The sequence below is a fragment of the Mytilus trossulus genome, chromosome 2 (genome assembly GCF_036588685.1).
Source record: "Mytilus trossulus isolate FHL-02 chromosome 2, PNRI_Mtr1.1.1.hap1, whole genome shotgun sequence".
Lineage (NCBI taxonomy): Eukaryota > Metazoa > Mollusca > Bivalvia > Mytilida > Mytilidae > Mytilus > Mytilus trossulus.
This window is the reverse complement of record NC_086374.1, coordinates 87,456,649-87,477,062: the sequence shown is the minus strand read 5'-3', so window position 1 is coordinate 87,477,062 and position 20,414 is coordinate 87,456,649. Positions and strand designations below refer to the sequence as shown.

General features: G+C 33.1%; 2 protein-coding genes across 4 annotated transcripts in view; one reads left to right on the top strand and one right to left on the bottom strand.

Annotated features, from left to right (window-relative positions):
• Positions 1-20,414, top strand: part of LOC134708250 (uncharacterized) — a 78,649-nt gene that overhangs the window by 24,027 nt on the left and 34,208 nt on the right. The gene's annotated exons all lie outside the window — the stretch shown is intronic.
• On the bottom strand, positions 1,198-15,301 carry LOC134708627 (carbohydrate sulfotransferase 15-like). Its single transcript, XM_063569274.1, has 8 exons — positions 15,171-15,301; positions 10,024-10,156; positions 9,045-9,261; positions 8,178-8,300; positions 6,361-6,517; positions 3,672-3,831; positions 2,676-2,826; positions 1,198-1,436 (listed from the first exon to the last, which is right to left on the bottom strand). The coding sequence occupies exons 1-8, from the start codon at positions 15,299-15,301 to the stop codon at positions 1,198-1,200; spliced, it is 1,311 nt and encodes a 436-aa protein (XP_063425344.1).

Here is a 20,414-nt window from a genome sequence, read left to right as displayed (position 1 = left end):
CCTCTTCTTTATTTTTCTAAATACTAGTAGTATATTATAAACTGTAAAAAATATTTTATTTTTTCCCATTTATTTTCTTGTTATTGTCGATTTATTATAATCGAATTGTAATATTGGCGTGTCACTGTTGAAACTTCGGGCCCTTTTCTGCGAGAGACTATGAGACTACATTATAACGAAGTAACAATTTCGAATATTTGTATTTTTATTCGCATTAACACCTTTTTGAATCATCCTTCCAAGGCAGACTATTTTCGAACATTGTCTTTCACCGGAAAAGTTCGTCAATCCTGATCGCCTTTATGACAGAATTCACAAGATAGAGGGACCCGCTTGTATCCTTACATTATTTAATTTCATCAATCATCTTCGTGATCGTCATCGCCGTTTACTAGAAATAATGATTCTTTTGTAGGTACTTAATCACATTTCCCTGATGACTGCAGTGTAAATTATAAATTATAAGAATAATTCGTGTAATAGAGTATCATGTTATTTAAACCTTTTTTTAGTTTTGATATTCAAATACGGCGATTAGTTATACTTTTTATTACATTGTCAAATGTCTTTTTTTATGAAATTAATGTAGAAAATGTAAGGGACTATATGTTTTTCCTACGCATTTGCAATTTGTTTTGATTCGACGTTGTCGACGTCTTGACAACGCCTATTGTTGTATGACGTCAGAGAGTGAAATAACCACGTTTATTTCACATGTGAAATTATCGGTTTTTATCTAACTGGGAAATCAATGTAATTTATTGCAACCAATGTAATAATTTTAATTATTTTCGTGTTTTACAGTATGTTATGAACATAAATATACTTGAAATAACGTGTATTTGTTATTGACTATGAATTCCAAGTTTACTATCCACAGCAGTTAATGGAAAACGAAAAATAACGGTTTTTGGAGAGAGAAAAAGGGGATCGAAAAACAATTGTCCGGTCCCCAAGCACCTATGCTCAATATGGGAAGGAAGTGGCGATGCACCTAAACACACAACTGATGTTTACTAAAACCAAAGTATTTGACGGGAATATATCTTGATCATCAGAGTTCACGTAGAATATTTAACTGACATACCATCAATACATTTCATTGTCAACACAGGCATTATACATTACAAAAATATTTTATCAGAAGTATTGTTACATAATTTCAGATATAAATTGCCACACAACTGATAACACCGTCTATGATGTTGCGAATCCTTTTAAACGATTTCTGTACATGTTATATTGTTCCTTTTTCCATGTATAATTAAATTCATCTTTCAAAAATCGATTAAGTTTCTCGTTGAAAGGTCGATAGAAATCATGAAGGACATCATAACTCGATTCATTCATTGGTGTGTATCGTAACTGGGGACTCTTATTTTTCCATTTCTTTTGTATGATGAATCTTGCTTTCATTTCCTTATGACTCAAAGGTCCTATTTAATGAAATAAATACTTTGTTATATAGTTACCATTTAATTTACAAAAGTATTATTCCTGGAAAATCTTTTGACAAAAAAAGTTTTTTAAGTTTTAAAATAATCTACATATTTCGAGAAGATATAGTCGCCTCAAACGTTTTATTTTCTATTGAGAGTTGTTTAACCGTACTGGAATACTAGTATCTATTTCAGAGATAACCACGGGTAAGTTCCAATCGTCATTACCACAATCCCGTCCTCCTTTTCCACAAATATTACCTAACGAGTAAGACTTATTAACCGGTCAATTTGTACTTATATGACACCACATGTTGAGCACTTGAGCTTACATCCGGGTTGTGGTGGGGTTCGTGAAGCTTAGTCTTTTTTATTTAATGTTGTGTTTTGTATACTGTTGTTTGTCGTTTGTTTTTTTCTTATAATGCAATAGCGTTATTAGTTTATTTTCGACTTATGAGTTTAAAGGTCCCAATGGTATCTATCTTTTGTTGTTAGATTTTGATATTTTTCAAAGAATTCATGAATTACAATGTTTTTATGTTTTAGTTGGAGTAATATCGATTCATTTAAATTCAAATAATCATTTTCAATCTAACAATACGAGTATTGCAATTTTATAAGTGCTTAAACATCAAGAATACCAGTTTTGGAATATAGTACGCCTGACGCGTTTTTGTTTTTTTTGTTTTTTTTGTTTGGTTGTTGTTTCATTTTGACTTAATAGCACTCGTATTAACAGTTTCATGGTCAAATCAGTTCTGAAACTGAAGAGGATCAAGGACCAAAAATGTGCAAAACGTATTAACAATCTGAATAAGGTACACATACATGTGTTTGTTACAAAATACAATTTGCCAGTTTTGAATAAATGTTAAACAGAAAATTAACCATATATGGCCGGATCAGTGATATATTAATATGTCTTGGCTTAAGTAACTAACGGAACATAAACGTTTGCCAATATCAATAGCAATCCATTGGTTGTAAAATGCCATGAAAGATATAAGGTTTATAGAACGTCAAACTTACGATTCGCCAAAATGAAACTTATCATGCTTATCAATAGAGTTATAATCAAAATAGTTGGGAGGCCAATAGATCACAAATTTGAAGAGGAGCTAAAAAAATTAAAAAGGTGTCCTAGATATGAAGTCATCAGTGTTTTTCTGTCATTTGTTTTACCACATCAATGGTATTGTCTTCAAAAATAGACATAATAAAATTAATGATTACTTAATTCAAGGAAAGAGAATATCTTATTCATCATCTCATGCTTGTTACTGGTGTATTCCTCAAAAGGCACAAATAAAAACTGGTCTCTAGTAAATACGTCCATCCAAACCTTAATATAGTAATAATATAATCCAATGAGAAAGTCATTTACCTACAAAATATTAAAGTATCATGAAACATTGTTTAAATCAATAAATAATACATATATTAAATAAGGGCATTAACAGTAGTATACTGCTGTTCAATAGTCATAATTAAGCAAATAGCAATGAGCTGATTTTATATTGATAGGGAATAACTGTATTGATTCCACTTCTTGTAATTTCTTATTAGTAGATTTCGTTTATGAAAAAAGTAAATGTTTTGAAAAAAATAATGTATTCCGGGGGAAAGTGTGAGAATTATTTGCAACTAGTGCATTTTGTAGCATAACTGACAATTTCTATTTAAGAACTATAAAAAAGAAGATGTGGTATTGCCAATGAGACAACTATCCACAAAAGAACAAATTGACACAGACATTAACAACTATAGGTCATCGTACGGCCTTCAACAATCAGCAAAGCCCATACTAGTAGGCATAAGAATTCTATACTTATTTTTTCTTTTCTTTTATAACTTATAAAATATGTAACAAACAATCAATTTACAACTTATAAGATCTCTATATTCACTAAAGACTGTTATTACTTCATTGCGTGTGTGTGACAAGAAATGTTAAATAATGTAATTGTAACATATATTGCACTCGCAAGCTCGTGCAATATAAAATTCTACTCGGGACAATATTCCAAAATATACATGCAATAACCCTTTTATTTTATAGCAATATAATATTTGAAAGTAAAAATTTGTTTAAGTTAAGATTTTGTTTTGATGACGTCATGAATTTGGAAGATTTATTACACTAGTGCAATATTAGAATATATTGCACGCTAACTTTTGTTACTTTCTGTTGGAAATATTATTTTGCTATGCAATAATACCATTTCTTACATTCAATCTAAACGATTTACGTAATGCTGTATCCATAATACAATCGGTTGGGTTCCTCCTCTTGAAACATTGTTCTATTTTATGTATACAAGGTTTCACAAATTTGTCAAAATTTACACGTTTATGCTTCCTATGCCGACAAAAATATGCTGATTGACTCCTGAAATAGTGTATGATTAATTATCAAAAGCCATTTCACTGATTACAAAAGACTCATTTCGCTTGAAGTATCCACCCTTAAATATATCTCAATTGTTTTTTTTCTTACAACATAACAAGATAGCTAAGCTATATATGTATATATCAGAATTGAAGCCTGAAAATACGTTTGAAGTCGAAATAAGTATAAATAAAGGCAACAGCAGTATACCGCCGTTCAAACTCATATTAAATTTATGGACACAAAACCAAAATCGGGGTTACAAACTAAAACCGAGGGAAACGCATTAAATATAAGAGGAGAACAACGACACAACACTAAAATGTAACACACACAAAAACGGACCAAGCATCAGACAAAATGAAACTACAGCACACAAAACATAAAATACAAAACAAAACAAAACAAACATGATAGGCAAAATGTCAAAAAACAATGTATAGCAGTCAACATTGAGTTATAATCTTATTCATTATTAAAACGAACAAATAAATCAACGAAAAAAATAAAAAAAATGCATATATAGATAAAGCCCATTAGCAATAACGAAAGACAAGAATACAAAAATTTACCGAGTCACATCAAATGTATATTACTAGTACTAATAGACTAAACAGTAAAAGTAGTAATTTACAAAGACAAATAGAAAAATCCTATACTAACACGTTATTAAGATGATCATTGTGTATTATTTGTGAAGTTGATACGGAATATGTATATCAAGGTCTTGGTATATCTTCCCATGAACTTTTTTTTAAAAGAAAAAGGACGAGACTTTCTTTGACATACTCTTGTTTCCCTGTTATTGTTCGTGTGTTTACCTCGGTTTTAGTTTGTAACCCGGATTTGATTTCTCTCAATCGATTAATTAATTTTGAACACCGGTATTCTACTGTTGCCTTTATTTAGTTTTCTGCTCATGTACTGGTGGCGTTTTTTAAAAGACTGAGTAGCAGCTGCAGGCTCTTGAATATCGAATGAACTCGGAAATGTTTATCATGTATGCAGGTGAAGTTGGTATATTGCTACAACGGAACGGGCGATTGACAATTTCAAAATCAAAATCGTCTAGTTTGTTATAGATTCTGGTACTGAGATGTCCTTATGTTAAATTCAAGGTGTAAGTTTAAAATAAGGTAAAGAAAGCTGTGTCTGTTGTTTCTTTCATTTCTCGGTAAATAAAACTTAGGGACTCAAATGAACACCGGTGCGGCGCCAGCTAGAGTAATAACATTAGCGGTGCAAATTATACTGCCACATTTGCACATCTCATATAAACTTGTAAGGATACTGCTGACACTAGTAAGCAAGACGGTCTGCCTAAAACATACTTTTGGATCGTTGACATGAATTGTCATTGATATGGTTATATTTATAAATTAACTGTGTACAAATTTTTGAATTTTTTGAAATACTAAGGCTTTTCTACCTCGGGCATAGATTACCTTAGCTGAATTTGGCAAAACGTTTAGGAATTTTGGTCCTCAATGGTCTTTAACTTCGTAATTTATTTGGCCTTTTAAACTTTTTTGGATTCGAGCGTCACTGATGAGTCTTTTGTAGACGAAACGCTCGTCTGGCGTATATAATAAATTTAGTCCTGGTATCTGGTATCTATGATGAGTTTATCTATAATGAGAAGAGCATGATAGAAAATGACATCTTTAAACTAGTAATGGAAGTTTACAAGATGGCAACTTTCTATTTTTTAAATGTAATATTTAACATTTGCTATGACAAATATCTCATTTGATAAGATATATGTGTAAATAAACTTATCATAGATACCAGGACCAAATTGTGTATATACGCCAGACGCGCGTTACGTCTACATAAAACTCATCATTGACGCTCAAATCCAAAAAGTTAAAAAGGTCAAATAAAATACGAAGTTGAAGAGCATTGAGAACCAAAATAACTTAACGTTTTGCCAAATACAGCTAAGGCAATCTGTCTGAGGTAGAAAATCCTTAGTATTTCAAAAATTCCAAATTTTGTAAACAGTAAATTTATAAATATATAACCATATCAATGATAATTCATGTCAGCACAAAAAGTGATGACTACTGTGCGATTGTTCTCCTTATAGTGCTTTGTTGAAAATCTCCAACACTATTTTACTCATCTTATCAAAGGGTTACGATTGGCTCCCCTAAATTAAGACAAGAGGAGTGAATCGTAACACTTGGATATCGAAGATGCAGTTTACAATGTTCAAATATCATAGGTCGATGAAGACAAATCAGAAGTATGTGAAGAGCTACATGTCAAAAATGCCTAAATTAGCCAAATCCAGCAAAAGTCAATGTTGTTGTTGGAAGTTGGAAACTAAGATTCAAATCAATTTCAAAATATATTAAAAAGTAAAAACACAAAATAACTTAACTTCGAGGAAAATTCAAAAAGGAAAGTCCAAAATCAAAAGTCCACACACATCAAACGAATGGGAGTATTTAAAGAAAGTATTTTTAAGAAGTCAATTTAGTCAAAAATACTTAATACTAAGCTGAAAATATTATATAATATTACCGTTCAACTGGATCCCTGAGAGAAATTATTATTTTAACACGTGGTAGAATATGTTGAATAGTATGTGGTATTGAAACTATTGGAAAGGGTCGATTTTCAGTCTGTGGAATATATATCCAGTTGTAAAGCCTTTGTAAATAACCCGGAGTTGCCTCACCTGAAAACAAAAGCATAATCATTCTAAAAAAAATGATATTTATAATTCTATAAATATCAAGAAAACTAAAATCAAGATAAATGAAATTACAATGGTTTTTCTGTGTGTGTTTGAGTGTTTAATTTATTATTTGAAAATACTAATAGTTTCTGGCGCGGACGTTTGCGCTTTTTCATAGGACAATTGTGCGTTTTTAATGGATATTTCTGCTTCCATTCAGGGGACATTTGCGCTTCTTTAATGGACATTTCCGCTTCAATTCAGTGGACATTTGCGCTTTTCATATTGGGCGTTTGCGCACTTTAACAATATTTACTTTATGGTTAAAAGATAAATAGTCATTCCATAGCACATTAGTTTTATTTGGGTAATTAGACTGAGATGCCTGTTCATCAATATATTGAATTTGATGCCATGAACCTACTAGCTCAAAGTATGTAGATTTTGTTGAACGAGGAATACTACTTTCTCAAAAGTTGTTAAGACAGGGCTATGAATCAATCAAACTAAGGTCATCACTCCAGAAATTTTACGGTCGCCATCATGAGCTGATTGGCCATTAGGTAGCACTCCACAGTTAGAAAATAAAATTAAAAATGAGCCCCAAAATGTTTTATCATCTCCTATTCCTGGATTTCTTATACATTAACCTAACTGTTTGTGTTGTACATGTGCATATGTATGTAATCAGTATCTTCCATAGATTCAATTTTCAAAAGTTAAAAGGATGAAAATTAATTCCTTTAATGTGTATCCATGGCAACATTCTGCATTTATTTACCATAAAATATTGCAAAAAGGGGGCTGAACATGTCATATATCCCCCCAAAAATTTGGATCAAACTAGAATTTTAATGCCTTTAAGTGATACCTTTTTAGAAATTGTTTTCTTAAATCTTCCTAATGATCAAATAAAAAATGGGTGTCTTTCGCCCTGTTTCGTAAAATCCAATCACAAAGTTCGTGCGATAAAAAGTTGGAAAAAAACATTGCAATAATTGCCGGACCAATGTATGGTATGGACATGCAAATACGGACTGTCATACAGAAAACAGCCTATATTACATACATTAAATAACCTTGATGTTCATATAAACCCAATACAAAGGCTATTTTAATACTCAGCTATCCAAAAATTAATTTTATTACACACTAGCTCTCATATTTGAAAAATCCACAGGGGCCAAAATGCGAAACTACACACCTAACTGTGGAGTGCTACCTTATGACAAAAGTAAGTCGGAAATCATATCGGATATTCTTTCTCAGTCATAATAACCTTCCATCATTATCGAACTGAACAAAGAAATAACACTACGGGTGCCGTAAACGGTGCAGAAAATGCTAGAACCTTTCGGAGCACCTGATTTCAGTCCCGGTTTATAGTGCAGTTCGTGTTGTTTCTTATTTAATATTCATAACTGTTGATGTAAATGTCCTTTGGTTGTATGTCCTTGATTTTAATTGTTATTGAAATACTATTGTTCCGTAATAAAAAAAAAAAGAACAATCATAATATATACATTATTTCCTGTATTTGTCTATATAATTTTATACTTTCATTTTTTAGACTGTGGCGAGTTGGTTTTTTTTTTATTTATACCCGGTATATACATTTTCTGAGTAGAATTTATTATTTATGCTATCATAGAGCATTCACCTGTTATAACATCACTCCTCATGCTTATAACTGATGCTGCACGGCGGAAAGCCTGTACGTAATGTTCAAACCTCATTTCATGTGAAGTAGGTGGTCTATTTTCATTACCACCGTAGTCAAGTCCTAGACAAAAAAAATCCATGCATAGAAGGTTAATATAGATTCTTACATTGGTAATTAACGAATTTTAAAGCCCGAGACTTGGCGAGGACTTTAAAAATGGATAATTTACTATCGAGATTAGATAAAGCCGATAATCCACGAGTAACTCTGTATGAATCTGTTTCTCTATCGATTATAAAATTAATATTCATTTTTCAATAACGAAAATACCTTCAGGTGCCTTTCACATTCCATAGGTTTTTAAATTCATTAACACCTATAACCTCAATTTTGATTCATACAGTGAGCTGATGAAGATTATGGCCCGTAAATTCATCCAATTATCTTCTGAGATCATCAGCAACCACGCACACGTAGATTTTTTTGTATACAATGTGTACAGAAAGGGTTAAATTGCCACAGAATAAAAGAAATGTAATAATATACACTGCAATCATTGAAAGGGTGCGGATTTTATATCAAATAAGAAAGCAATGGTTGTTTTGTTCTATTTTGCTGTCTCTTTTGTGTTTAACCTACATCTATATTTCTATTTTCGTCAAATTATTTCGTCACTGCTTCATCAATTATGGTAATAATTTATTATGAGAGCACCAATGCATCCTCTTCAAGAAAAAAATTAAGACACGATAATCCGACACTTTCTTAAACAGTTAACGTTATTTCTTGTGTTGCGGTATTTTCATCAATGAACCAACAGCGTGTGCCTATGCTATTTTATATGTTTGTGTATAACTATCATACCATAGTGAAGAGCGTCGAAGAAGTGAGTTTCTTTCAAAAGCTTGTCAAATTTATTTACAGGGTATTCGACATCCGGGTGTTGTATTATTGAGTAGAAGATGTCGGTGGTACCACATTTTGGCATTCCTATAAGCATAAAGTATGGTAGGCATAAGAGTTCTCCGGAATCGGCATGCCAGCAAGGATTCTTATAAGGTTTTTCAAATGGCAACATCTTCTAAAAATTAAACCATACATGGAGTTAATACAACGAAGGACTTTATTATAAGTTAGGACGAAATCACAAAACAGGAACATTATTTTGTTTTGTGATTTCCTCTAAAGTCATCCGATGACCGTATAAGCGATGTAAACAATAAATATATACTTCAAAGATTAAGCAAACTCGTGCTGTTACATTTTTTTTGGCATATTTAATTTCATATGATAGGTGAAAAATAAATGTTTATCATCGTTTTTACCTGTACAAGAATTTTTTTTTGTGGATCGAATCAGTCAATCAAATGATTTACCTTTTTTTCCCTTTCATTGTTGGCATTCTTTTCCTTTAAATAACTTTACACATACAATTCGCGTGTTATCTATCTCAAGCTAAGAGGTTCAATTGAAGTTCACATGAATACGGATTCAATGAGGTCGAATTATTAACTTGCAAGTGAATAATTCATAATCAATATTTTTTAGCTTATTTTGACAAAATTGAACCAACTTGCTGCTAAAAGCGACTCATTATTTCACGATTTCCATTTCAATAATGATTCAGCAAAAACAGAAGATTTTTATATACTCGTAGCTAGTGTCCCTTTAATGTTTACATTTATTTTTTTCAAACATCGTCGTACACTTTTCTCGTTGTGTATCTTTTCTTATTATGTATTATTTATTTCCCAATATAGCCTGGTCGGATTGTTACGGGGTAATATTTTTACTTAATGAATATAGGATACCAAAGACGTATTGTACCCGATAGATGCTTCACCTTACACATCAGGTCTTGTGTATTTTCACTAAATCCTAGGGGACATAATCCCAGTACATTCCTCGAATCTTGGCCATGTCTCTCAGTTGCAGTAGATGTTTTGTTTTGTGGATATACCATAATTTGACGTAAACTGAAAATATATAAAACAACTCGTGTATCAAAATCAATGGTTCTTAACAAAATACAGAAATAAAGTTTAAACTTAATGAAGGTGTTAACACTACTGTATAAGAAAATAGGGTACCGTATGGGTGCCAATTAAACAACTCTCCAATCTGAGTCAAATATTATAGCTACAAAGAAACTTTTTTCTATTTTTCCCGCCTTTTATGATGAAACCCCCCTTTTTAAAAAAAACTTTTTTGGAAGTTGAACGCAATGCTCACCGTTGCTACTTACTTTTTTTACTATCAGTTTCTCGATCAAATCAGATCCTGCTCCACATTAGTGTGGCACCCGTCGTGTTGCTTATTTCATTACAAATCCGGTAAAAAGTCTAATTCGGTAGATCACACTCATGATAAGGGAAGGGTATTGTACGACATAAGAAACATATCCGATATCATCTTTGAAATGGTTAATATTCCATAACGGGTAACCAACTCAGAGTCGTGATGGCGTCCGTAAAATTAACGAAGGGATGATTTCAATTTCACTATTTGGAACTCCTGGTTTATTGATCAGTGCTACATTTGCTTCACTTTATTGTTTTGAAGTACTTTATAACTTCATTTTCTATATATTCAGAAAATGCCTTTACCAAGTCAGGATTACAACAGTTGTTATTCATTCGTTTAATGGGTTTGAGCTTTTGATTTTGCCATTTGATTAGAGACTTTCCGTTTTAAATTTTCCTCGGAGTTTGGTATTTTTGTTATTCTACTATTTGAAGCAAATTGGTTTGACGTCTTTGACCATAGTTGATGGTTTTTGTTGTTTGTAGCATCTCATCAATTGCAGAAGCTTCATTACACATTTGTGTCATAAGTCCGTCCATCAACTTAGTATTCAGTTAGTACTGATATGTAGTGTTTTTATCAATTTTGTTTATCTAATTTTCTTGTTTTTCAATATCAATCTTTTGTTAAAACTTTTCAGATATAATTTCAAAAGGAAATATTTTGCAGATATAAATACTAGTAGTGATTTATCTTCAAGTTCATTTATGAAAAAAAACTTACAAATCTGATTTAAAGATGTGTCCCTGCCATATTCGAGTGTTCTTAAAAATTAACACATAGAATAAACATAAAACAACGATAATCAAAGCTATTTTAATGTCCTTTCTTATTGACATCGTATCTAGTCAACGAACTTCGAGGTTAACACGTGGACAAACGTTGTCTTTTGGAAACAAAAACGTATTTCAAATGATCCAAGATCGAGAAATGATTTTTTATATCTATTAATTTCTTGTCGAATTACAACAGCATGCTTCAATAAAATAAACCTGTTGCCATTTTACACTTATTAGTGGATAGTTGATTCTCGGTCTAGGGGAGGAATAAGTATGAGAAGATAGATCTGTAATTGTGCTTTCAGACAATAGAATTAAAATTATGGTAACATTCCGCCTCTATTCTGTTACAAATCCAAATGTAGATTTTCAATGTATTTTTACTTTTAAAACTTGATCATCTTACAACAAATGGAAGTTTTTAACTACCTTGACTGTCTATACAGCCCTTGCACGGTCGGGCATGGGCAAAATTGATCATCAGTTATCTTAAATATATATATATCAATCATATGAGGCGGATCCAGGATTTTGGAAGGGTCGCAGTAAGGAAAATTTGCCGAGCGGAGCGAGGCGAACAGATTTTTTTGACATTTTTGGGGGGCTAAAACATAAAATAAGTGTAAAATGCACTTTTAATTGGTTCCTGGCGTGGGGCATGCAGATTTTATAGTTAGAGGTTGGACATTTTTATGCCGTTTTTCCCCCATTAATTGCCTATTATAAAATGATTGGATGGATCAAAAGCTATGTACTGATATATTTGATGTGTAAACAAGATAAACGTTGGGCTATTAAATGAAATTTACAATACGACCGACACGAGTTAAGTAAAAAAAAACAAGCAATTTTTATCCAAATGTTTGGTTGAAACGTTTCATCCACCAAGGGAAGTAAGGGGTTCTACATCAATCAAAAGCTACGAATGAATCTGAAATGGCAATGAATTTATGAATGACGGTCGACAAATGGAGGCATAGAGATTCTTCCCAGCAGGCAGGTTGAAGTCGGGGCTTGAAAAAGTATTCAAAATATCAGTTCGTCCAAACCGTTTGAGACATTCCGGTCAGATATGGGATCTACATGCATACAACCCCCCCCCCCCCCTCCCCCCCAAAAAAATACTCCCGTTTTTTATTCATCATGTTCATTTAATGCTAAATAATTCTGTTGGGAATTTTTGTTTTTAATAGCAAGAAAGTGGACAAGATAAATGTTTTCAATCCAGATACGGCCAGAATTTTTGTTCAAGGCAAAAATCGGGGTCCGATTTTTCTCTCTCAAATATCCCAGACTGTCCCCTCAAATCGAATGGTCCGTACTTTATACTTTAAATCTAATTAGAGCTTACTGACTGGGGATCATTATCTTTGTATAAACTGAAGAATTTTTGCATAAAAATCAAATACACGGGAAATGACAAAGTTCACGCAGGTCTGATAAATCATTAAAAATCAAAGGAAAGTTCAAACAAAAAGAGGGCGTATGCCCTATACGCCCCCCTCTGGGTCAGCCACTGTATATATAAAAAAATCGAACACAGAATTTTCCGTCGTTAATCAAAAGACTCTTCTTACTTGCAATAAAAACATAACGCATAATTTTCTGAATGCACGTGAACAACTGAATTGCATTTCTCTCTGTCAAAATTTGCACATTTTATTAAAGACTGTCCTCTAAGGTTAGTTGACAACCGTTGGGAATGATCATGCATTTTATTCTATAAAGATAAAAAGATAGAAAATAATATTTAGTTTCAAGACAAAGACAAAAGTGATTCTTACTGTTGTAAAATTTAACCATATATCATTTAAAATTTATAAGAGGTGGGTTAGCTACATTGAAAACTGAGCTTCGAATAGTTAAAAAGTGGTATTTTGTTCGGTTGAAGGAACATTTGTCTTAAACTTGGACCATCATTCAAAGTAAAGGATTATATTTGCTATCAGTGGAAAAATTTACCATTGAAATGTCTAGTGTATATTAATGTTAATACATTTTGTTTAATCGAAGGGTAATAAATCTTGCCACTCCGTAGCACCTGAGTTCACCTACCTGAGTTCATCCCCGTGTGTGGCTGTATTCTTAAATGAATCGTAGTTTACTGTGTAGTGGCTTTGTTTGTTTTGTTAACCATATACAGACGAGTTTAGCTTTCATCTTCTTTAATTTGTTGGTTGTTTTTTTGTGTTGTTCAATGGCCACTTAGTATCTCAGTTTTCCACCCTAAACCCTTTTACAAAATGTGAATGTCGAATTATCAAAGCAAAATATGTGCAATATAACTATAAACAAACGAAAAAACAATTCATATAACATTGATTTTAACGAAGTAATTGTGCATAAAATTTACTTTGTATTCTAAAAAGTTGTGGAAGATAACCATTGATAACCTACGAAGATTTCTGACGGTCATTTAACCCGATATACACATACATTTGTAAATATAAATAGATAGTTACCATGTGCAATTTGATTTTTTCTTCGTCTGTTTGATTTCACATTGTAGCTGATTAAAAGTATGTTTATCATCGATTTCAATCTGTAGAAGAATGATTTGTTTGATGAATCGAAACAGTAAAACAATGGATTCATCACCATGTTTCACTTTCAGAGTTGAGATTCTTTCCGTTTTAAAACTGGACCCATCTCCGACTAAAGGGTTAAATTGAAGGTAATCACAATGTTAATGATTGCAAAACGCGAGGCAAAACGTCTTATTTTTAAATTTTGTATTTCTCTTAGCTAATGCGGCTGCTCATTTAATTAGGCTAGCAATCACCAATAACTGAATGAAATATATTAAGTCAATTATACTTTAGAGATTTATTATTATAAATACATGTTTATGATAAACAATGCGTACATACAGGATCTATGGTTTATGATAGTTTACTAATATGGGAAGCCCTCATATGCCATGCATGAGTTCGATAATTTCAGTGGCGGATCCAGGAATTTTCATAAGTGGGGCCCACTGACTGCCTAAGGGGGCCCCCGCTCCAGTCACGCTTCAGTGATTCCTCAAGTTATATAAGCAACCATTTTTTCCCCAAAAAGGGGGGACCCGGGACCCTCCCCCTTAATCCGCCTCTGAATTTCGATAACATTAAATATTGGACTATAGTATATTAGTCCTAGATTAAACTTACAAGAAACTCGTTTCATATATAGACTCAGTATAAGAAGATCACCGTCGGTGATGATGAGTGCCAATGAGACAATTCTCAATCCAAGTCACAATTTTTAAAAGAAAACCATTAAAGAACCATGTACGGTAACCGTCAGGGGCGTGTCCAGGATATTTGAAAGGGGGGCGTAGAATAAAATATTTCACCGAGCGAAGCGAGGCGAAAAATTTTTTGGACCTTTTTTTTGGCTTAAAAACATAAAATAATAGAGAATTGCACTTATGTAACGGTTCCTGAGTTGGAGCATGTATATTTTATAGTTTAAGTGTCAGGGTGTGACATTTTTTATGCCGAGTTCTCTCCATTAATTGTCTATGGTATATTAAAATGATTGGATGGATCTTAACAGCAGTAGACCAATAACGAGAAATTCCAAACTCAAGGGTGTAAGGAGTTACTTAACATTTCAATTCCTAGGCCAGGAATTTATGAACGAGAGGCGTGATTACGGTTTAGGGTCCATGGGGAAGCTCAGAAGCTCCTGAATTTCAACAATTTAGCATCAAATGATGAAGTAATCCCTCTACTTTTGATTAAGTTCGGGTTTCGTTGAACGACACACATGATACAAGACAAATAAACACTGAAGAATAAAGTTCTTTCGTTCTGAGTATTGCTTTAATGTGGAAATATACATATTTCTAGTATACATGTACCTTGACGCAAAACCTAAAATGAACACAGAAAAATACTGACGGACTCTCATTTTCAATTACTAGAGTGGATTCATTAGAACCATTTTACGTGGATTTCTCATGGCGTAATCGTCAATAATTTTATCAAAATCAAGTTTAATGTCTCTGTGAACATATAAAAGAAGCAGAGCATTTAGGCGATCCTCCTTCATGGTGCTTCTTTTTTTTGGACATCGACATCTTTGGCGAATTATTTATCACATTAACAACAATGGATACTAATCGCATAGTCGAACACGCCAGACTCCGAGAAACGAAATTTTACGGTTGATGATGACCCATCAGATTGGGGAATCAGTATAAAAAGAAATCAGAGTATGTGTTTAATAAACGAATATGATAAATTGCCATTATTCAATACAATACTAGCAGATTATAACGATAGTTTTTTTTTTTTTTTTTTTTTATTTTTTAAAGGGGGGCGTACGCCCATTACGCCCTTACCTGGACCCGCCCCTGACCGTCTTCTGCACGGAGCCTTGAACCACGCCGTCTAATCTATATAAAAAACGAGAAACGAGAAACACGTATGAACAACATTTAAAAATAACAACTACTGAAAATCAGGTTCCTTACTAAGGACAGGTGCAAACAAATGCAACGGGTTTGAACGTTTTAATGTGTACCAATCTCCACTCTTACCTGCATGATACAATAGTGTAACGTACATCACAACATAGAAAGACATGTATTTAGTCAGAGACATATACCGTCTGACTTAGTATATAACGTATCAACTGAATTGGCTTAACTGCTCAATCAAAATATATATTAATGTTCCGGACCATATGAGTATTTGGACCATACGCGTATGGTCATGACCGTATGGGTATATACTCATATGGTCCGACCATACGCGTATGGTCGGACCATACGCGTATGGTCGGGGTAATTAACATGTACATAAATGCTTACCTCTTTATATAACCGTTTTCGTTGTTACGTCATTAAAAAGACACTACCAAAGGTAATTTTTTCATTAAAATTAGTTATAACAAGAATAAAAAATAAAATAAGCAGTTTCACACAGAAAATTTCATCACTAGTCAAAATTATAGTAAACACATTTTTTTCATTACCGATATGTTATTACGAGTGAATGGGGAAATGTCGACCTGGGAAGTTAAGAGATCAGTTAACTTCCAAAAATATTTTAATGATCTGTTTAACTATAACCTGGCGTAAAAGTCAACAGGATGGAGAGTCTAATAAATTGCTTACTTTTGAAACCTAATATATAACTAGCATTAGCAGTGCAATATTCATAATTTTTTATACTTATACTTGTTTTTTTTTTTTTTTAAATGAATGACGTCACCGGCAAGGACGCTAGTTAATTATTTTAAACTTTTGTCTAGTGATATGATGTTCTTCAGTCATTTTACGATATTGGAGCGATATTGGAGATCTACAGGGTTTTCACCGTAGACACATCCGATGATCGGAATGACCCGGGACCAAGAAAAGCTATACAATGTTGACGTTAGTGTCACCCTACGCATAATAATGCGAGAAAACTAACTTTGCCACCAATATTTAATGTTATTTGAATTATAAATAATACAATTGCATGTAGCAATCATTGTTATTTTTGTACAGACCAGTTTTCTCACGCATATTTTTGAAAAATATACCTATATGGTCCAAATACTCATATGGTCCGGCCCGTTTATAACCAAACGAGTATATACTCATATGGTCCGACCATACGCGTACGGTCGGACCATACGCGTATGGTCGGACCATATGAGTATACGCATATGGTCATGACCATACGCGTATGGTCCAAATACTCATATGGTCCGGAACATTAACACAATTGATCACACACTGAACGAATAAATTTGATCTAAGACACAATGTTTAACAAAATCAATAAAAACAAAAAAGGGCGAATGAATTAAAGGCAACAGTAGAATACCGCTGTGAGAAGTTAAATAATTTCAGCCTGAAAGCAGAGACATATAATACATTTTATTGTATAGCAATATAATATTTCCCACAGAACGTAACCAAAAGTTAGCGTGCAATAAATTCTAATATTGCACTAGTGCAATAAATCTTCAAAATTCATGACGTCATCAACGTTTAAATCTTAGTTTAAACCAATTTTTACTTTTAAATATTATATTGCTATACAATAAAAGGGTTATTGCATGAATATTTGGGAATATTGTCCCTCGTAGAACATATATTGCACTCGCAAGCTCGTGCAATATAAAATTCTACTCGGGACAATATTCCCCCATATTCATGCAATAACCCTATAGTATTATATGTCTCTCATTATAAACCTTGACTATGAATTTTAGTGATGAAAGATATTTGAGTAGTAGGGTTATATAGTTTTCTTATATTTTATTTATCCAACAACTTTCTTAACATTAATTCAACTGATAACGTTCTCACATAGGCTTCTTTAATATCGAATGATACGCAGATGAAAGATGATTGTGTCGAAAGGATTTGGTCCGATTTGTCATCTCGTCCCCAACGCACACGCAGCTGACTAAAGTTCTCGTCAATTTATTTCCCTGGGAAACAATTTCCCCGGGAAACAATGTAATCTTATTTTAAATCCATACGCACAAAATAGTGCAACGTACTTCTATTTTCGCAGACACTGAATACTATTTACATTACGTAACACAAATCACGGATAATTTATTAATAATGTTTAAATTCTAAGAAAAGGGGTCATATTCATTTTTCATAGAATGATTAATTATTTTCTTAATGATTCTAGAATATAGTAGGGGAAACATTGTGTATGTCAAACAAGTTTGCATTCACTAGTGATCACTAGTTTGTCATTCTGTCCGTCAGGACAATTTTCCAAACATTTTGTCCTCATGTTTGAATATATTTATTAGATATGAACTATGAACATTTCACAATATTATTTAAGGGGTTGGGGTCATTTTTTTGTGTGTTTCCAATGGTAACGTTTTTTTTGTGTTTCCAGGGGAAACATTTTGTTATGTTTCCAGGTTTGTCTAAAAAAAGGTAACTAATTGTCAATGTTTTCCCCCTCCAAGTACATGTATGGGGTTATCTAAGACAATTTTCATGTTTCCAAGGAACACATTTCTTTAGTACTTCCACAGTTGTCTAGTAATTTTTGTTTACCTACTTGTTAATTTGTGATTATGTCGCCTAGTATGGGGTCTCTTTAGGAAAGATATCATTTTTATGTCCAGGGGAAACTTTATTTTGTGTTTCCAGGGGAAACATTTTTTTTGTGTTTCCAGGGGAAACTTTATTTTGTGTTTCCCGGGGAAACATTTTTTTTTGTGTTTCCAGGGGAAACATGTTTTGTTTTGTGTTTCCAGGGGAAACATGTTTTTTTGTGCTTCAAGGGACACATTTAATTTTCGTGTTTCCAGGAGGAACATTTTTTTAATGTTTCCAGGGGAAACTTTTTTTGTTGGTGTTTCCTGTGGAAACTTTATTTTGTGATATCAGGGGAAATTTTTTTTTGTGTTTCCAGGGGAAACTTTGTTTTGTGTTTCCCGGGGAAACATTTTTTTTTTGTGTTTCCAGGGGAAACATGTGTTTTGTGTTTCAAGGGACACATTTAATTTTCGTGTTTCCAGGGTTTTTTTTGTGTTTCCAGGGGAAACATTTTTTTTTTGTTTCCAGGGGAAACTTTTTTTTGTAGGTGTTTCCAGAGGAAACTTTTCTTTTGTGTTTCCCGGGGAAACATTTTTTTTTGTGTTTCCACGGGAAACATTTTTAGCTCACCTGGCCCGAAGGGCCAAGTGAGCTTTTCTCATCACTTGGCGTCCGTCGTCCGTCGTCCGTCGTCGTCCGTCGTCGTCCGTCGTCCGTCGTCGTCGTCGTCCGTCGTCGTTAACTTTTACAAAAATCTTCTCCTCTGAAACTACTGGGCCAAATCAAACCAAACTTGGCCACAATCATCATTGGGGTATCTAGTTTAAAAAATGTGTGGCGTGACCCGGTCAACCAACCAAGATGGCCGCCACGGCTAAAAATAGAACATAGGGGTAAAATGCAGTTTTTGGCTTATAACTCAAAAACCAAAGCATTTAGAGCAAATCTGACATGGGGTAAAAATGTTTATCAGGTCAAGATCTATCTGCCCTGAAATTTTCAGATGAATCGGTCAATCGGTTGTTGGGTTGCTGCCCCTGAATTGGTAATTTTGAAGAAATTTTGCTGTTTTTGGTTATTATCTTGAATATTATTATAGTTAGAGATAAACTGTAAACAGCAATAATGTTCAGCAAAGTAAGATCTACAAATAAGTCAACATGACCAAAATGGTCAGTTGACCTGTTTAGGAGTTATTGCCCTTTATAGTCAATTTTTAACCATTTTTCGTTAATTAAAGTAATCTTTTACAAAAATCTTCTCCTCTGAAACTACTTGGCCAAATTAATCCAAACTTGGCCACAATCATCTTTGGGGTATCTAGTTTAAAAAATGTGTGGCGTGACCTGGTCAACCAACCAAGATGGCCGCCACGGCTAAAAATAGAACAAAGGGGTAAAATGCAGTTTTTGGCTTATAACTCAAAAACCAAAGCATTTTGAGGAAATCTGACATGGGATAAAAATGTTTATCAGGTCAAGATCTATCTGCCTTAAAATTTCAGATGAATCGGTCAATTGGTTGTTGGGTTGCTGCCCCTGAATTGGTAATTTTGAGGAAATTTTGCTGTTTTTGGTTATTATCTTGAATATTATTATAGATAGAGATAAACTGTAAACAGCAATAATGTTCAGCAAAGTAAGATCTACAAATAAGTCAACATGACCAAAATGGTCAGTTGACCCGTTTAGGAGTTATTGCCCTTTATAGTCAATTTTTAACCATTTTTCGTAAATTAAAGTAATCTTTTACAAAAATCTTCTCCTCTGAAACTACTTGGCCAAATTAATCCAAACTTGGCCACAATCATCTTTGGGGTATCTAGTTTAAAAAATGTGTGGCGTGACCTGGTCAACCAACCAAGATGGCCGCCACTGCTAAAAATAGAACATAGGGGTAAAATGCAGTTTTTGGCTTATAACTCAAAAACCAAAGCATTTTGAGGAAATCTGACATGGGATAAAAATGTTTATCAGGTCAAGAACTATCTGCCCTGAAATTTTCAGATGAATCGGTCAATCGGTTGTTGGGTTGCCGCCCCTGAATTGGTAATTTTGAGGAAATTTTGCTGTTTTTGGTTATTATCTTGAATATTATTATAGATAGAGATAAATTGTAAACAGCAATAATGTTCAGCAAAGTAAGATCTAC

Coding starts and splice junctions, on each gene's coding strand:
- LOC134708627 (XM_063569274.1), bottom strand. CDS start 15,301: ATGAAGGAGGATCGCCTAAATGCTCTGCTTCTTTTATATGTTCACAGA. Junction 9,262..10,023: donor CACAAGACCTGATGTGTAAG/GTGAAGCATCTA, acceptor TTTAATTTTTAG/AAGATGTTGCCATTTGAAAA. Junction 2,827..3,671: donor GTAAATCGTTTAGATTGAAT/GTAAGAAATGGT, acceptor AATATTTTGTAG/GTAAATGACTTTCTCATTGG.